At 31.5% G+C, this 20,896-nt stretch overlaps 2 protein-coding genes across 2 annotated transcripts; both read right to left on the bottom strand.

Moving 5' to 3' along the window:
• Nucleotides 1-2,133: 2,133 nt before the first annotated feature.
• On the bottom strand, nucleotides 2,134-7,373 carry LOC111428723 (uncharacterized). The gene is made up of 5 exons (XM_071197910.1): nucleotides 7,170-7,373; nucleotides 6,765-6,959; nucleotides 6,576-6,714; nucleotides 2,953-3,403; nucleotides 2,134-2,782 (listed from the first exon to the last, which is right to left on the bottom strand). Exons 2-5 carry the CDS (start codon nucleotides 6,950-6,952, stop codon nucleotides 2,307-2,309), a joined length of 1,254 nt encoding a protein of 417 aa, XP_071054011.1. The 5' UTR covers nucleotides 6,953-6,959; nucleotides 7,170-7,373; the 3' UTR covers nucleotides 2,134-2,306.
• A 5,745-nt stretch (nucleotides 7,374-13,118) lies between these two features.
• Nucleotides 13,119-20,846, bottom strand: LOC111428718 (uncharacterized). Its single transcript, XM_023064371.2, has 6 exons — nucleotides 20,809-20,846; nucleotides 14,408-14,610; nucleotides 14,215-14,353; nucleotides 13,855-14,160; nucleotides 13,647-13,797; nucleotides 13,119-13,584 (listed from the first exon to the last, which is right to left on the bottom strand). Exons 2-6 carry the CDS (start codon nucleotides 14,602-14,604, stop codon nucleotides 13,151-13,153), a joined length of 1,227 nt encoding a protein of 408 aa, XP_022920139.1. The 5' UTR covers nucleotides 14,605-14,610; nucleotides 20,809-20,846; the 3' UTR covers nucleotides 13,119-13,150.
• Nucleotides 20,847-20,896: the final 50 nt, after the last annotated feature.

Genomic DNA, 20,896 nt, shown 5'->3' on the forward strand with positions numbered 1-20,896 from the left:
AAATTACATATACACTGTTACCAGTTGGGTCTCTTGGAAGATATCGTTTATTGCGATAAATTGATCCGTTTGTCTTGATGTCTATATTTGTTATGAATGTATATATTTATGTAAATATTTGTTTTTGAGGCAATAAACATTATTATTATTATTATATTTGCATGGAAATAATGATTGAATAATTTGCCGCTACTATTCTCAAACAAGAATGAACAGCTGATTAAGCCGAGAAATTCACAGTATGCGATCTTTTCCAAAAAATGAACCTGCTATTAAGGAAATTCAAACCTAGAACAGACGAGATGGTACTTCACCAATGTAAACAGTACTGTGAAGTGCTGTATTCTGACAATAATGCGTCTGGAGCAGAGCAAATCCAGACAGATATTCTCAAAGTGCTGGACGATGCTTCTGTCAAAATGCTTTTAAATTGTTAAATGATTTTTAAATCTTAAAAACCAACAGTTTTTTACAATTTTTTATGCTAAATTATTTGAGTTACCAGAAAATAAGAATCGAAGTGTTTCGGCTCATGACGATATCTCAAACTGTTTGCAAATTAGACAGGGGGATAGTATTTATGGCGCATATTGTATATTTATATTTAATGATATGTAGTAAATATACAGGATGAGTTATTAGAATTCCGGTGGTCGATAGTTACTAAACCGTTTGAAAAACAAAAAAATATTTTATACAAAAGTTGTTTGACTGATCACTTTCTATTACGTAAAATAATTTTCACTTATACAGGATGTTCCATTTACGCGTAACGGAGAATACGTCAATTTATTTAAGTGGAACAGCCTGTTTATTTTATCATATTATGAATACAACCATCAATTTTAAAACATTTCATAAATATATAAGATTTTATCATGTTTGGATGATAAGTAATAGCTCTTGTTTTTAAATACTCAACTAACTCGCCCTTACGCCATTTTAAGTTAGGCAGTCTTAGCTTTAACCTTAATCTATAAGATACATTTTCAAGGATTAAATATTGTGTATCTAAATTTGTGTGATACACTAAGCTATGATTATATACCAATAAATTTTTTTCTATATATGAGTTCCAATTGAAGCCTCTTGGTCCAAATGTGTTTTCCGAGGTTAAATGGTTGTTTAAATGGATTTCCAAGTATTTAATTTCAGTTTGAATTGGGAGAGGAACTTTGTCTAGACTTACTTGTTGGCACGTCCCTCAATTTAGTGTGAAGGTGACCTGTACAGATCTTTTGCAGTTTACTTTAATTCGCCATCGTTTGTCTATTCACCCAGTTTGAGTAAATGCTTTTGAAGATGGCAAGAAGCAATTATGATATCCCTATGTGATGCCAAGATAACAGTATCATCAGCGTAGGTGGCTGTGGTGGTGTAAATGCAGTGTATATGATGTATAATGTTGGATTCAAAACGCTGCCCTATGGGACTCCAGCTTGTAAAGGTAGAAGATTAGGTTGACCTTCCTGTGGCATAAAGAATTACCTCTCCTTCAAATATGATCGCAGCAGGGAATAGTATTGGTGAGGTAGTTGCTTTTTTAAGTTTAGTGATTAAGTCATAATGCTAGACTATCGAAAGTCTGCGAGATGTCCAAGAATTCTTAGTTATCATAGTAATGTGCATACCTTTATCCTTCTGCAATGAAACATTTTTTAACAGACTTTTATCTTCATCATTCAAATTTTTACGTGGAAATCCTCTTCCAAAAATTCACATTTTGTTAAGATTAATAGGATTAAGCAGTCTTTCTTCTTTATTTTCAATATATTGTGCCACAAATATTGCAATATGAGCCTGTTACAGCAAATCTCTACGTAGATAGATGATCAATCGTATAGCAGTACCAAGATAATTTCAGACTCATTTTAGAAAAGTTTAACACCTCAACTAGAAACATTATTACTTCCGAAATAAATTAAAAAAGTTGTTAATTGCAATAATTAAAATGATGTAACTAAAAATTATTGAATCTTTGATTATATAGTTTAATGAATTTTGTATAGATGGCACTACCGTATAAATCATTTTATACATCGTATTGTTGGTTGCCTATATAATTTATTTAAATTAATTGTTTAATTTTTAGATTAACAATAAAATAAGATTTATTTTCTATAATGTAGCGATTAAAATAATTAAACATTTCATTCGTTATTAAATAATTACATTAATTATTTATTTCATTTAACTATTTTACATTCTAAGCAGATTTCTTCAGAGAAACAAACTTTTAATTAAGTTTACGGTATCTTCAAGTTAACATCAGTTTTTGTATCAAATTAAACGAATTACATTTAATCTTAAACAATATGTACAAACGATTCATCATCAACAATCTTATATCTATCAGATCTATACGTCATTAAGTTTTCATAAAATCTTTTAAAACTACAATCCCTAACTTTAGCAATAACTGGTGGTAAAGATTTAATCCCCGCCAAATTTGCTAAACTATCATAATACTCTTGTTGAAAACACCCCATTTTATGAAAATCTCTTTCACGATATCCCTTAAGCATTTTAGTGTTAATTTCGTTTTCCTCTTCCTTTCTCATTACTTCTAACGATGGAAGATGCATTTCGCCGTTTAAATATTTCATGTAGAAGCGACATTGTAGGTCGAACATGGGAAAAGCACACACATGTACGGGAATCCCGATCATGCACATAGTCGGTCGTTCCATGTGGATCATGTGTTTGTAAAGAGGTGTTATGTGATTATCGTTAATTCGGATTCCGCACGATTCGTGCAGATACGGGTAGCTGTAGTTGAAACCTACAATGAAAACGGTGTGGCTAATTCGTTTTATCTTCTCGCTTTTGTTAAGACGGAAAGAATGCTCGAAGACGCAATAAGTTAAATTATTCGAATTCTTACAATAAGGAACTTAAGGAACAAGTTAAATTCTAAAAGCACTTGCAATTAACTCGGTAATTTTATCGTACCTGTACAATAAAAGATAACATCAACTTTCGAAACGTTTCCATCAACAAATTCGACGTCGTTTTCAAAAATTTCTTTAATATCCGGTTTTCGATGCACGTTATCTGGGTATTTAGAAGTTAAAATATCCGAATGGTTACTTAATAACACTGCTTTTGCTGTTGTAGAAATTTCTAATGCTAAATCGACTCCGGATGGCCCAGCTCCGATTATTAAAACGATTTTGTTTTTGTAATTGTCTGGAGATCTGTATTGTCTGCTATGGAATTGGTCCCCCTTGAAAATATCCGTTCCTTTTATATTTTTTGGCATGTTTCCTTCGTTATAATTCCCACTACATAACATAACAACATCAAAAATTTCGGAATAATTTAATTTTTTAACTTTGTCTGTATAATAGGTCATCCATTGGTGTTTATTAATTGGTTCAATTTTGGTTACTATACAATTAAACTGTAAAATAATAAGAATTAAAATAGATTTGTCAAATATCGTGGTTAGGATACGAAATTAGTTATTATTAGAGCATATTTATGGTATTACATTACATTTACAAGTTTTGTATATCGAATAGGAATTAATAAGATAACTCTCATAATTTACTGAGGAACCTACCAAAACTTAAGATCTTGCTTAGTAAAGCATTGCTATAAAGCAATTATTTTGTTTAGTTTGCTTAACTTTGTAGATTTTTTCATTTAAGGTCGGTTTAATACCAGTGATTTTAACAAATACAAAGTTTGTGCTGAACAATTCCTTGTGCATAAAAGGTTTTTTGGCTGCTATGTATGGTTGACTAGTTTAGTGTCAGCAAAGATGATTTTAAACTTGATGCTAATGGTTCAGTTTCAATTGATCTCGTTAATCTGAGTGGCTGACCATAAACCAATTCTGCAGATGAACAACCTAACTCCTCCTTCAGAGATGATCTGAGACCAAGTAGTATTAAACGAAACAGCTGAAGTAATGTCTGAAAAGAGTCTCCGCAATAGAGGCTACAGAAATATTTTTAGAGGAAAAGCCTCTGCCCACCGTGTAAAACGCTCAATGACCGTGAGCAGATAAGTACATCCGAGGGATGGAGCGAGTGGGCCAACCAAATTAATGTGTATGTGTTCAAACCGAACTTTTTGAATCTTGATTTTGAGAATTGGCGATTTTGTATGCTATGTATTTTTACTTTCTACCATGGCAAACATGATTTTGTCTAAATACGAATTTGTTTTGACATATGAGACCAAAAGAATTTTGTTTTTATTAAATGAATGGTTGCTCGTATATGAAGGTGAGATAAACCATGCAATTTCTTTATAACTAATTCTCTGAATTGCTGTGGAATATAAATTCGCGGAGATTTCGTTGACATTTCACACCATCATCTAATAAGTGATAGGGAGATAGGGGATATCCGTGAGTTGAGCTTTGTAAAGTGTAAGTGTGTCAGGGTACTGAGAATTCAGAGTTTCAATATTTATCCTGGACAAAGTGTTTGCAACAATATTGAAATTTCCCTTAATGTATCTCACATCAGATGTATATTGTGTTATATAATTTAGGTACCTGGTTTGTCTTGGTGTTTTTTCTGTTGATGAAAATATTGCCATAGTTATAGGTTTGTAGTCGGTGAAAACTGTAAAATGATTTCCATGTAGGAAATGTTTAAAAAATGTTATGACGCTTCTATTTGCTCTATTTGCTTCTCTTGTTGTTGTTTTTACATGTTTCAACTTTTTTGTTTTTCTAATATAACATTAGTTGGCGTGTCATAGCACGCTACAGTATTTAATAAATAATAATTTATTGAGCCAAATTAGAAAAAACAAAATACAATAATAAGGAAAAGTACAATAATATTAAACTTAAATTATAGCTCAAAGGGTGCAAGGGCAGAAAAGGCAAAACAATGCCACTGATTTTACTTGCACCTAATGAGAACAGCAGCAGAAAATAAAATAAAAGTTAAATCAAAACTGAGCGGTATCAATGAAAATGAGATAATAAAAATAAAAACAAAAATAAAAACAAGTGGTTAGGATTATTAGATTACCAAAAGAATCAAAAGCAACATTATATCAATTATCACAAAAACCGATCAAACACCCTCTCGCGCAAAACAATAGATCTAAACAACTGAACCGAGCGGGCACACCTCGTAGAACTGGGAATCGCATTCCAAAAACGAGCTACTTGATAGGAAAACGAGCACTGAAATTTTGACGATCTATGCAGCGGAACTGTAATACAAAATCCATGCCTAAGATTCAAATTGTGTACATCAGTTCTGAAGGTAATTTTGCGAGAAAGATAAGGAGGTTTACCAGAATAAATAATCCCATGAATAAAAGACAAGTAATGAAAAACAAATCTCTGTCGCATATTCAGCAAACCACAAATCTGAAGAGCTTGTGAGACGTGATCACCTCTCCTCAATTTATAAATAAAGCGAAGACACGAATTCTGCACGACCTGAATTCTTCGCCAACTCTCAAAAGATAGACATGGACCAAATACAACGTTACAATAATTAAAGTGAGACAAAACTAGAGCATCACAGAGAAGGCGTTTGAGCTTTATCGACAAAAACATTTTACTAAAATAGAGGCTTCTAAGGGACCCATACGCGCGCCTACATATCAACCTAATGTGATCACCAAAAGTAAGCCTATCATCAATGACAACACCCAAACTCTTGACCGAGTCCACCACTTTTAATTGCTCCCCTAGCATACTAATGTTAATGTCATTTTTATTAACAGATAAGTTACCCTTTTTAGTAAATAAGATGCATTGGGTCTTGTCAGGATTGATCACAAGAGCATGCCTTTGTATCTCCACACATAAGTGACCCAATTCCTCAGTAATTCTGTCACATGCATGAGGCAACTCACCAGGTATGAGGTCGAAATAAAGCTGTGTATCATCCGCATATAAGTGATAGGAACATAAGGTTAACTTTGAAAATAAATTGCTGGTGAATATACTAAATAAAAGTGGACCCAAAATAGAACGTTACAGTACATCTGCTACAATTGTAGAAGGATCAGAACAAACGGATTTAACCTTAACCGATTGCATCCTGTTAGAAAGATAGCTCCGAAACAAGGAAACAGCACAATCAGAAACACCAATAAACCTCAGAATAGCCAACAAAAGGTTATGATTCAAAATATCAAATGCCTTGCTGAAATCAAGAAGCACAAGTACAGTAGATCTTCCCCCATCCAGAGCTCTAAATACGTCATCTGTCAGATCAAGAAGTGCCGTGGCACAGCTATACTGTCGCCTAAAGCCAGATTATTTCTGAGGTAAAATATGATTAGAATTTAAAAAGGATTGTAGTTGTTCCGCCATAATCCTCTCCAACATAAGTATTTGATTAATATTTTGATGTTTTGGTACTTTGTTTTTGGGTTTTGTATTCCGGAAAAAGATTTCAGAATGATAACCTACATAAAAACAATATTTGATAAAGCTACGCTTAGAACTTGTGTTTCCTTGCACTTTATTCTGAAAACGGCTTCGTTTTTGGGATTTCAGTATTCTTTAGTGCTGTTAATTGTTGAACATATTCGATTCGCGTATCGTCTGTGACTGTTTAAATACAATTTGCGGATTTTAACATTACCTTAAATAATTTATTTAAGTTATTATAATCGGCGTAATCTTTCAAGAATTCTTTCATTTCATTATTCGTGGGATAAGTTGGAAGTTTGTCACTAATTGGAAAATCTGGGTAACCCATTACTTCTTTGGGAATATTTGCTCTGTAAGAAACAAATATAATATAGATTTAACTTAATATAAAAAGCCTTACTTTAAACTCTTATATGTTGCGGAATAAACCGGAAATCCATATTTATCCAAATCGACATCATCTGTATAAACCCAAGTTCCTCCTAATTCTGACCTCATATCAATTACAACGCAATCGTGATTGTTTTGCAAAGCATATTTAGCCGCTACTAATCCTGCTGCGCCAGCGCCAATCACAAGAATTTTCATGTTAAACCTAGGTTTTAATAAAAAAAATCATAAGACAAACATGAAATAATTAAAATTTAATTTAATTACAGAAATATATACAGAAATAACTAAATGTATTTTGATAACTCTTATCAAATGATATTTTATCATAAATAGACATTAATTATTCTATATAAGATAACCTAAAACGTTTTTAATATTAAATTGAAAATAATTATAAAATGAATAGACTTACTGAAATAGAAACGTTTTGTTGCTTGAACGATCAAACGGAAACTAAAATAGTTAGTTTCGACTATCTTATAATTTAGACGTGAATACGATTCGTCCTTACTTAATCTTTATGCAGTTTCATGTGACCTTTAAAAGGAAATAATTAAGTGTGATCGCCTCGAGGTTTATGGTGAAACTACTTAGTTGGTCGTTGAAATCGTCGTCTTAGTTCAATGATTTTTAGTCGGTCAATGCTATTATTTATATGCCTTAAAAAGAAATTATATATTAAGATTTAGAATTAAGAATGTTAAAAATTATTAAAAATGTGTGGTCCACTATTTTATTTTTTTAATGACACATTAACGATGTAACTTGACTGAGGTATCTAACGTACATGTCGAATTTGTAGACTTAATGAAAGATTAAAACGTTAATAATGAAATAATTATGCTAAAAGATGTAGCAACCTCAAACACACTTGGTTTGTGTGCTTTTAACTGCTACAACATACATCATAATTAACAATTTTAATGTTTTAGATGTACATGTAAAGAATTCCTTACAGCTAATTAAAATAACAATGAAGATGAACTTACCGATAAAAATGAACAAAAGATAGATTGATGTATTATTTCAAGTATATACATTTATAATCATAACTTAATCTCGGGTGTAGGCGTTTTGCTTGTAATGGATCTTACTGGTGGCTTTACCATAGCGCATCTTAACGTTCGATCAGTGCAGCCTAAAGTTGATCAAGTTGGTTCACTATTGAGCGAACATAAATTTGATATGCTTGCGTTAACAACCTTACATTTGCAACAGTATAAGTTAGCGCGTAACATAGTTACTAATATGATTCGTAATTGTAAAAAAGATTATTTGCAAAAGTTTTTGGATACAGGTAGCGTGGCTGGGTCTTGGTCTGCGTTGAAGAAGACTAATTTAGTTAAATCTAAACATAGAGCATTATCTAACCATTTTGCGGATGCTTCTGTCATTAATGACTATTTTATTGACTCGATTCTCAACACTAATAATACAGTTATTGGAGATACTTACATGGGCGCAAATGAAAACTTAAATAGTTCTCTTAAACTGTCAACGGTGTCGGAGGATGACATTTTCAGTTCTCTGCAATCAATTAGATCTAATGCAATTGGATCTGACGAAATATCTATTAAGTTAAAATAAATTAAGACATTGTATGCCATTTTTATCGTCTTACATCACCCATATTATCTTTTGTATTAAAAACGGCGTTTTCCCTACTGCATGGAAACTGGCGGTTGTGCTTCCGATACCGAAAGTAATGAATCCAATTCTGCGTCCAATAAGTATCCTAACCGTAATGTCAAAGAATTGAAATGAATTTTTGGTTTGCAGAAGAAGGCGGTGAGAGCTTTATGCAATCTTAAAACTACTGACAGCTGCAAAGATGTATTTAAAACAGAATGTATACTTACCGTACCAAGTGCATACATTTTGGCTACCTTGATGTATGTTTATGACAGAAGAAAATATAGAAGTAAATTTAATGCGAATGCAAACTTTCACACACACGACACAAGAGGCTGAAAGAAGATCAACTGAGATTACCGTTACATAGGATAGAAGCAACTAAAAGATATGTTGATTTCTGGGGAGTTAAATTTTTCAACAGTTGCCAAAAGAAATGAAAACTATGGAACGAGGACACTTCAAAAAATGTGTGAAGTCTAATCTGGTCTAGAAAGCCTACTATGTATGGTCTGATTATATGCAGGATCAGTTTGTGGAGTAACGAAGTTAATTTGTTTTATTACTATACTTATTGTTTTATTACATATTTATTTTTGTATTTGCTATTGACTTTTCACTATAATACTGTATTACTTACGTGAATAAACATTATTATTATTAAAAAATGGTTTTAGAAAAAATTGTTAATATACAATTGCAGCAACACGTCGAAGTAAACAAGATTCTGCCAAACGTTCAATCCGGTTTTAGGCAAGGTCATAGCTGTACTACTGCTTTATCGAGTGTGTACTGACGATATATTAAGTGCGACAGATAGCGGTTTTATGACCATTCTTATTTTGTTAGACTACACAAAGGCTTTTGACACGGTAAATCATAAGCTTTTGCTAACAATTCTTAAATACTACGGTTTAGACGCTTGAGCGATTTCTTTCTTTGAAAGTTACAGGAATGGTCGACAACAGTTTGTGCAGTTGCCGAACCATCGATCCACGGTGCGACAGCTCAAGGCGTTGTTTTCAATCTACATAGCGCCATTAAATAACATATTTAAGCACAGCAAAGTACATTTTTATGCAGATGATACACAAGTATACATATCTTACAAGCTGCAAGAACAACAACACTACCTTAACTTATTGAATATAGAGCTAAGACAACTTGTATTAGCTGCCACCCAACATGGCTTGGTATTCAATCCCAACAAATTAAAGGTTATGGTATTTGGCCGTGGGGTGGATGTGCAGCGGTATAGTGGGGATATCCGGGTTGTACTCAACGATACTACACTCCCTATTGTGACGGAGGTGCGCAATTTGGGTCTGGTTTGGATACAAATTTGCGATTTCGAAAGCACGTGTTTACTATGCTACAAGGAGTATATGCTAAGTTAAAATCTCTTTACCCTTCTCGTTATCTTCTTGACGTTAAAACTAAAACCTTACTTTGCAACACGTTGATTTTATCTAAATTTAACCTTGGAGATGTTGTGTATGGATCATGTTTGCTTAAGTTCGGTGAACAACGGATTCAGAGCGATTTATTTTTGGCGTTGCAAAATTCAGTACCGCACTGATGTTCACAATTTGAATTTGAGATTCAGGGAGACTTTATCACCGCCGTTTCACCACACTGAACTATTCAAGAGGAGTTTTCATTATCAAATTGTAAAACTGTACAATAATCTAATCTCTGAAACAATAAAACTGGCAAGCATTTCCACCTTTAAAAAGCATATTTTTGGTGACTTATTTGGTCAACAAATGGTTCAATTAAATTCTTAATTTTTGCGACTGATGGCAGTACTGAAATGGATACCAGTACGACCCTATGTCCGCATTTGCTTCTTGTGTTTTATTATTTTTTTTGTTTTTCAATTACTGTACGAGTATCTAGGTTTAAGTTCGGGTTAAGTCGAGCAGTGCTTAAGCACTGAACTTCGCCTTTTCATACCTTATATGCCAGTCGATCGCGATCGACTGGTGATCGTAAAGTATTTTTGAGTCGATCGCCAAGAAAATCATGAATCTGAAATATCTATATCTGGCCAAAAAAAAGCAAAAAAAAGGAAGGTTACTTTAAACCCTTAGGTCGATCTTGGTAAGACATTTATATAAAAAGTCGCTTTTGATCAAAAATTAGTGGACACCACAGCTCTAAATCCATTAAACGTCAACATTGTTAACTTTCGAAAATTAACTCAATCATAACTCAAAAACTAAAAGCAATGGAGAAAAACTTTTTATACATAAAACCTTAGTATTGGACCATAAAGACTAGATCCATGAAAAGATTGAACCCAATTATTACCATTTTTTATTTATAAGCTCTAAATCGATTAAACATCAAAATTGTTGATTTTCGAAAATTAACTCAATCATAACTCATAAAATAAAAGCGATGGGGAAATATTTTTTATACATAAAACCTTAGTGTTGGGCTATAAAGACTAGATCCATAAACAGATTGACCCCAATTATTACCATTTTTTAATTATAAGCTCTAACGATTACACATCAAAATTGTTGATTTTCGAAAATTAACTCAATCATAACTCATAAAATAAAAGCGATGGGGAAATATTTTTTATACATAAAATCTTAGTATTGGACCATAAAGACTAGATCCATAAACAGATTGAACCCAATTATTACCATTTTTTATTTATAAGCTCTAAATCGATTAAACATCAAAATTGTTGATTTTCGAAAATTAACTCAATCATAACTTATAAAATAAAAGCGATTGGGAAATATTTTTTATACATAAAACCTTAGTGTTGGACTATAAAGACTAGATCCATAAACAGATTGAACCCAATTATTACCATTTTTTATTTATAAGCTCTAAATCGATTAAACATCAAAATTGTTGATTTTCGAAAATTAACTCAATCATAACTCATAAAATAAAAGCGATGGGGAAATATTTTTTATACATAAAATCTTAGTATTGGACCATAAAGACTAGATTCATAAACAGATTGAACCCAATTATTACCATTTTTTATTTATAAGCTCTAAATCGATTAAACATCAAAATTGTTGATTTTTGAAAATTAACTCAATCCTAACTCAAAAACTAAAAGCGATGGGGAAATACTTTTTATACATAAAACCTTAGTAATGGGCGATAAAGACTAGATCCATAACAAGATTGAACCCACTTATTACCATTTTTTATTTATAAGCTCTAAATCGATTAAACATCAAAATTGTTGATTTTCGAAAATTAACTCAATCATAACTCATAAAATAAAAGCGATGGGGAAATATGTTTTATATATAAAACCTTAGTATTGGTCCATAAAGACTAGATCCATAAAAAGATTGAACCCAATTGTTACCATTTTTTATTTATAAGCTCTAAATCGATTAAACATCAAAATTGTTGATTTTTGAAAATTAACTCAATCATAACTCATAAAATAAAAGTGATGGGGAAATATTTTTTATACATAAAATCTTAGTATTGGACCATAAAGACTAGATCCATAAACAGATTGAACTCAATTATTACCATTTTTTATTTATAAGCTCTAAATCGATTAAACATCAAAATTGTTGATTTTCGAAAATTAACTCAATCCTAACTCAAAAACTAAAAGCGATGGGGAAATACTTTTTATACATAAAACCTTAGTAATGGGTGATAAAGACTAGATCCATAACAAGAGTGAACCCACTTATTACCATTTTTTATTTATAAGCTCTAAATCGATTAAACATCAAAATTGTTGATTTTCGAAAATTAACTCAATCATAACTCATAAAATAAAAGTGATGGGGAAATATTTTATATACATAAAACCTTAGTATTGGACCATAAAGACTAGATCCATAAAAGACTGAACCTTAAAAGAAACGAAAAGAAAAAAATAATAAACGAGGAAATAATAAATTATTCTAAACTAACCTTGAATAAAATGTGTATTATTTATATTATTTACATTATTTATAATTTATTACGACAAAATTATACCTAATTATTATTGCTAATACAGAAATGTGTCAGAAATATTATTATTACATATGGAAAAACGGCGAACAACTCAAAAGTATTCATTTAGAGTTATGCATAAAAACTGTAAATTAATAAAAAATTTATTTTTATTATTTTTTTAATAGTGCAACTATTCTTGCCGTGGTGCGATGTAATATGCTATTTGTTGAAAGTGTTTGTTAATAATTTGTTAAATTATTAACTTAAGTTAGTAAGAAAAAGTCGACAATACTTATACAAGCTTAAAACTTCCAAGTTATTAACGTGTACGTACCGAATAATATTCTTAATAACAAAAATCTTGAATATTAAACTGTAAACTGAAATTACATTTATTATAGTAACAATTTCTAACCACTTCCTACATCTGATATTAATCGAAAGTAAGATGAGATTAAGAAATGGAGAACCGTATTGATCGAAAATCGGTGTAATCGTTGTAAGATCATCCGCCATAACGCCACCAATTTCAGACCATTGTTCATAAACCACACAATCGAATCTTAAGGTTCTTTGCGGATGTTAAACTCCCTACCCTGGTCTCAATAAAGGTTAAACACGCATATTTCTTACCGCAACCGTGTATCTCTCACGATTGAAACCACAATTTTTTCGATATTCATTCTTATTTTTTGATGGATGATTTTGGTGATTATTTTCTTCAATTAGGTATTAAGTAAAAAAAGGATTTTAATAATACTGGATATTTATTAATGAAATTCGGCTAAATATAATTACCTACGATAAATATTAAGATTAATATTTATCTTTAAAACTACCGCGTACACTAGTAAATATTTTATAATTTTTAATGTAACTCTCGATTAACTCTTTCGAAACTCCGAAAGTATTTCCGAGGCGTGCCAATTCAGAGGAATACTCTAGTTGACGATCGTGTATTTTATGATATTCTCGTCCGTTACAACCATTGGGAAAACGAATTTGTAGATCTAATTTATAATCTTTTCGCATTTCTTCTTGAGAACAAAGTTTTGCAATTCCCAAGAGACAATTTATGAAAAATCTTGCTTGTAATTCGAACGTTACAAACGGACACACATAGATTGTTACACCGATAAAAGCCATCGTTGGGTTATTTATATTGATTACATGCTTGTAAAGTGGTTGAACAAAGTTTCCATCGGTTATTCCACACGATTTATCAAGAAATGAGTAATTGTAATAGTAGCCTAAAATTAAATATAAATCAATTCATAATTTGATTATCAAATAATTTAATATTATTTATTACCTGTACATAATATGATTGAATCTATATATATTGTTGATTTATCGCTAAAAGTTACCGATAATTCATTGATTTTAGCGATGTTTCCTTCTTTAACGATGACATTATTTCTGTAATCTATTTGCCTTATTACTTTTTTGAAATTAAAAACGACCTATAATAAAAAAGCGAATTAATTTTTTATGTATATTCGAAATGTTGATAAGCTTACATTTTTAGCAACAGCAGATACTTGATCGGCTATATCTACGCCTGAAGCGCCTCCTCCAATCACTAGTACAACTTTTCCTTTATAATTGTTGGCCGATCTGTACATTCTGCTATGAATTATCGTCCCTTTAAAAGAATTTATACCGGGTATATCCGGAATTTTTGGGGTGTGATGATGTCCGGTGCATATCATAACAGCATCGAAAATATTAACTGTTGTTTCGCCATTTAATTTATATTCAGTTTCAATGATCCATTTATTATTATTATTTTCATCTGGTTTTATGTAGTTAACAAAAGTGTTGAGCTGAAATACAAATAAATTTATTTTAATATTAAATAATCCAAATGAATGCATTACCTTTATTAACGGTTTTAATTGAAAATGATCAGCATAGGAATGAAGAAACAGTTTAAGCTCATTGTGTGTTAAGTACCTATTCTTATCATCTGGAATTGGGAAATCAGAGAAACCCATTAGATTCTTGGGCAAATTTGTTCTAAAAAATTCAAAGCTTCATTTATAATAACTAAGCTATTTTAATAGATGTTACGTTAATCCTTGATACATAGCTGATAGAACTGGATATCCATATTCATCAAAATCCGTATAATCCGTATAAACCCAAAGTCCACCAATTTCGGACCACTGTTCGTAAACTACACATTCTAATCCCATTTCTTTTGCGTACTTTGCTGATGCCAAACCGGCCGATCCAGCACCAATTATAGCAACACGAAGTTTTGTCATTTTTAACTAATAAAGGAATAATGATTTCAGATATAATAAATTTAGTAATTAATAATATTGCTGATAAAAAATTAAGTAAAACATATCTAAAAAACATGGAAAAAGCTTAACGTTGAATATGAATGCACAAATGCAAAATGATGATTTATGATTCAATGATGAAGAAAAAATCACTTAGATTTTTAAATAAAATGTACTGAAGTGGAAGTAACAGCAGTAACTTACACTGGCCTAACTAAAAAACAGAAAACAATGATTGTTTAGAAGTCCAAACGATATATATATATACAGTCGATACGATATTTGTTTGTTGATCCAAAATTCCTCAGAAAGGAAAAAAACCAATAACGAATCAGAAAATATAGTTCGAATATTTGTTGATTCTCTGAAAGCAACGGTTGGTCACGGCTTGATATTTATAATAATAGTAATAATACTTTGCAACTATAAAAACATTCTTGCTGTGCCGTCGCCAATGACTTTAGGGTATTGAACGTTATGGATTGCAAAAATCTGACGTAGTTGGCTTCTGGGAAATTTTGACTAAACAAATATCGTACCGGTTGTTCAGGTAATGAAAATAATAAGGAAATTCTCAAAAAAAGGTTTTACGTAGAATTAATTATAATTTATTGCCAAGTGCAACGTGAGTCAAATAATAGGAAATATCGATAAAATCATCGTGAATGTTTTAAGAATAAAAAATCGTTCAAATAATTTATGTTTTAATAGGTTAACTTTTATAGCTCTTATGCTATATGTTATATTAAAGTAACAATAAACAATACGTATAACACAACAAGAAGAACATGGTGATACATAGGTAGATATCAAGTTACATTTTTTTCTATAGTATAAGGTCTGGTGGGTATATAGTTTTTTATTGCAATACTTCAGATTGAAAACGTTGGAGTTTTAGTATATGAATTTTATTGGCAGTCACTGTACAAAGTATATTACTCTTCACCAGCTTTTTGAAATAGCTTCTTTTGAGGTATAGACAAGAAATATAGTATAGAAATATCCGGATACTTATGAACAGCAGTTAATGCAGTTTGAAACAAATAAATGATTTTGAAAAAGTGGTGGCAGAGTAGATGACATCGTGGAATCTGCATTATGGTACTTTGAAGAAGTGTTTTGTGTTTTGATATAAAATTTTCTCTTTTAAAGTAATTGCAGTCAGAGATGACGATTTTTGCATGTGTTGGTGAATTTCTGGAGTAGAATTCATGACATTGACTGGATACTGGCTCTCCAAGTTCCATCAACAATATTGTCAGTGTTCAACATTTCATTGTCAACGCAGTCCCTTAAAATATATATATGTGTCTGATTTCATCTTAAATAATTCTTCGAATAGCAACAATTTTTGGACAATTATTTGAGGCTTTTTCAGGACATACTGTAATTAGTTCTGGAATTACACCAAATCGCTACAGTGTAGTATTTATGATAGGCCAAAAAACGTTTGCAAAGGGAATTTGAAAATATTGTTTTTAGTTGGGCACACAATTGTTTGTAAAAGAAGCAATTAATGACATTTATTTGAAGGACAATGGGCACTTTGCAGAGGGATTTTGTACTAATTAATATGAGTCGTACATCTACCCGACACTATTATACAACAAGCCCGATGATGTATCATTATGAGTATTCAATACAAAATAAACTTCGTTTATTTGAAAATCGTTCTTCTTCTTCCGGTGTTCCAATCCCTGGTAGGTTTTAACCTGCTCAGTGATTTATTTTCTATCTGTCTTCTCACCAAAGGATCGTTTCCACCTCTTAACTTCGATTCTTCCATCTTTTTCGCAGTCTGCTCCTTGCTCTTCGTCCCATTGGTCTCCTTCAATTATTCTTGTTGTACTCTCATTCGTACCACGTGCCCATTCATCCAACTGGATATGGATCTACTTTTAATGAACCTGACAATATCAGCACTGTCTATTAATTGGTCTAATTCGTGATTCATTCGGCAGCCATCCTCATTTTGTAAAGCTCCAAATATTTTCTGTACAACTTTTCGTACAAATGTCTTAAGAAGTTGTTCGTCTGTGATTGTTAAGGCCTGGGCTTCGCATCCATATACAAACTTTACTTACAGTTCTCTTACACTGCTACTGATAAAATCATACTTCAATGTTTTAATACCAATATACCCAGTGGTTTCTAATTTCACTGTGGAACATTTTCGGGGTCATTGTCTGGGGGGTGAGAAATTCCAAGTCAGGATGAAAGGACTTGGTCAGTATAGTAAAACCTCCAAAGGGTTTGGCGTTCTCAGGCCAAACTTTTTTTTTATGACCTTTTATATTTCTTTCCTTACCTTGATGTTTGTTTGCTTAGTTTTTCAGTTATAACTCAAGAATCATTGATGATTTCTCATTTCATTCTTCAGCAAAGGCTAAAGCCTAGATAATGCTTAAATAAATAATTTTCATTAATATATCCATGTAAAAAATTAAGTTGGAATAATTTTATCGACTGAAATCTTCAAAAAATTGTCAAATTTCGAAAAAAAAATTTTTCTTTGAAAAATAACGTGTTTACTTGAGAGTTCTACGAATTGTAACTATAAAAGAGTATTTTAATATAAGTATATAGTAATATAGTAGTACTATATTAGAGAAAGCGAACAATATTTATTTGGAATATAAAAATAATAACTATAACAAATATGAATAAATAAAAAGAAAATACATATATAAAACAAATATAAGATAAGTCCAGAAGGGAGACCTAAGTTTTCCTGTCCGAAAAAAAAATCATAAAAAATTGATTTTATGAAAATTAACAAAAATTAAGGCCAAACTTAGTTTAAAGAAGAACAAAGTTTATATGTTCATAAACATTGCTTTAGAGTTTAGGCCTTTTCGATGGTGATTCGTTCGCCTTGTTCATCAGATTCAGTGGTCAATTGTCTGCTGAAGTAGTCCAGATGATGATGTAAATAGTTAATTTTCAAGGATATGTGGACGCCAATTTTCGAGAACGATGTTAACATCCTTACGACAGAAACATCGTAGTTGCTAGAACGATGCTTTCCCAACAAGCCCTCTATTACTTCTTTAATTGTCTTCCAAGCATCCAATTCAGCGTCAATCAAAATATTGTTGAATGCGTCACTTTTAATAAGCTTTCGTATATCTGGAGCATTTAGTACGCCTGATGAAAAAATTAATTTATTGCAATAGTAAATCATGAAAAATATGTTTGGAAAAGTTGGAAGTTTCCACGAAATTGAACAAATGAATGTTATTGTAACTACCTTCATTAATTTTACTTTTGCTGAGTCTCGGGTAAATTAATTTCAAACACAAGAAAACTGTATCTCGTTTGGCGACAGTTGATGAAATTCTTAACAATTCCAAGTTTAATGTGCAGTCGAGGCAGCAATATCTTCTCTTTCGGCACCAGAGGTTCACGAATAATATTGGCCATTTCTAACCTGCTGTGCTCTCTATGTTTCCATTCGTGGCATACATATTGGTCTCCGGTAAATCTTGTGTCCCAATCGCACAAAAAGCACATATATTTTATATAGCCGCTTCGAAGACCGCAAACCAATGCTACAACTTTTAAATCGCAGCATGTGCGCCACATATTTTTAGCGTAGTTAACTATTTTTAAAATATGTTGTAGTGTATCATATGTTTCTTTCGTTTCTGTACTATACGCGATTGGAACCAAAGGTTTTTCATTGGTCTTATGCAGCAAAACCGCTTTCAAGCTGAGTTTTGAACTGTCAATAAATAATCTCCAGTCATCTACTTCATATTTTATTTCCATTGCGTTCATCAATTTTCCTACATTTGAGCAATATGCAGAAGTTTTTTCATCATTCACAACAAATAAACTTTGGAGTGTTGCCTGACGACTTCGATAAGCTGTGACTTTCGTACCGGGTGCCAAAAGATTGTTTGATTTCAAAAACGAAGCCAGCTGGTCTGATTTATGCTGTGTTCATTCCAATTTAGCAACAATGGAATCAAGCTGATTTTGATTTATTAAAATAGGAATTGTTAAGAATTTCATCAAAACTGTCGCCAAACGAGATACAGTTTTCTTGTGTTTAAAATTAATTTACCCGAGACTCAGCAAAAGTAAAATTAAAGAAGGTAGTTACAATAACACTCATTTGTTCAATTTCGCGGAAAATTCCAACTTTTCCAAACATAATATAAATTCATTTTTTGCATGATATACGAAAGCTTATTAAAAGTGACGCATTCAACAATATTTTGATTGACGCTGAATTGGATGCTTGGAAGGCAATTAAAGAAGTAATAGAAGGTTTGTTGGGAAAGCATCGTCCTAGCAACTACGATGTTTCTGTCGCAAGGATGTTAACATCGTTCTCGAAAATTGGCGTCCACATGTCCTTGAAAATTCACTATTTACATCATCATCTGGACTACTTCAGCAGACCATTGGCCACTGAATCTGATGAACAAGGCGAACGCAACCATCAAGTTGCTATGCCATTTGAAATTAGATAATATCTATGAGATTTTTTTTCAAAGTCATTTTAATAAAAAAACAAATCACAGATACAGAGGAAAACAGTTGCCAAGTGCAATACTTGCTGAAATTTGCTGGTGGAGCAGACATGTCTTCGAAGACATGGATTATCCTGATGATGAAGAATTTCCAGAAGTTGCAGTAGTCAGCAATGGAGTCACATGTTGACATTATGTGTGGCTTAGAAACTGATGACAGTGATGGTTGCGATAGCAATGACTAGAGCAATGTTTATGAACATATAAACGTTGTTCTTCTTTAAACTAAGTTTGGCCTTAATTTTTGTTAATTTTCATAAAATCAATACTCTTCGGGCAGGAATACTCAGGTCTCAGGTCTCCCTTTTGGACTTATCTTATATTTGTTTTATATATGTATTTTTTTTATTTATTCGTATTTGTTATAGTTATTATTTTTATATTACAAATAAATATTGTTCATAAAAAAATGTTTTTTTTTTTTCGAAATTTGACAATTTTTTGAAGATTTCAGTCGATAAAATTATTCCAACTTAATTTTTTACATGGATATATTAATGAAAATTATTTATTTAAGCATTAGCTAGGCCTTAGCCTTTGATGAAGAATGAAATGAGAAATCATCAATGATTCTTGAGTTATAACTGAAAAACTAAGCAAACAAACATCAAGATAAGGAAAGAAATATAAAAGGTCATAAAAAAAAAGTTTGGCCTGGGAACGTCAAACCCTTTGGAGATTTTACTATATTGACCTAGTACTTTCACCCTGACTTAAAATTTTTCACCCCCCAGAATGGCTGTTGCACTGTGATTTTCTGATGGCTGCACATTGAACAGTGTAGTTGACTGCGTATCACATTTACGCACTCCAGTAGCAATGCTAAATGTAGATGATAGTTTTACATCAACATTTCTTGCAACCCTAGAACAGGTTAAGGTTGCTTCTATTAATCTGAACGTAAGACGAATTTGATCAGATGTTAAGCGGTTAGGGCAAAAGCCGGACTGATATTAGCCCAGAATTTCATATGTATACTCAACTATTTTATTGTTTAAAACACATGTTAATATATTATGTGCTATATTTAACAACGTGATTCCTCTGGTCCATTATTCTGAGAATGTCTTATTGATCCATATCGAAATTATTAAATCATATATACTTTTCTATAATACTTCCCTCTAAATTAGACTCCAACGTTATTCCATCACTTTCTGATGCTTTATGATTTTTGAGGGTTCCAATAACATTTTTTATTTCTTCATAGCTAGTTTGTTAAATGTATGTTTCGATTATATAGTTATCTTCACAAGCGTCGTCATCACGATGACGAGTCTTGACTATATAGTCAAAACATGTGAAAGGAACTTTTATTAATAAACCAGTAGAAAGTACAAATTTTCAATAATTAAAAAAATTTATTTTAATTAATATTGATCAAATTAATCCGTATAAACCAAAAGTCCACCAATTTCGGACCATTGTTCATAATCTATAAACTGTAAAACAAATCTAAAAAACATGGGAAAAGTTTAATATTGAATATGAATGCACAAATACATTATACACAAATGAATGTATAAAATGATGTGAACTCAAATTCATATTATAAATCTTCAATAATTTGGAAAATAAGCACATTTTTGTTTTGATTGTAGTTGATATTCTATGATTCAATAATAAAGAAAAAATCACTTACATTGTTTAAATAACTTGATGTACTGATGTGGAAGTAACTTACACTGGCTAAGACACAACAATCTTTCTAATGAGTGTTTTGAAGTTTA

Source organism: Onthophagus taurus, chromosome 7, assembly GCF_036711975.1.
Source record: "Onthophagus taurus isolate NC chromosome 7, IU_Otau_3.0, whole genome shotgun sequence".
In the NCBI taxonomy this organism is placed as follows: domain Eukaryota; kingdom Metazoa; phylum Arthropoda; class Insecta; order Coleoptera; family Scarabaeidae; genus Onthophagus; species Onthophagus taurus.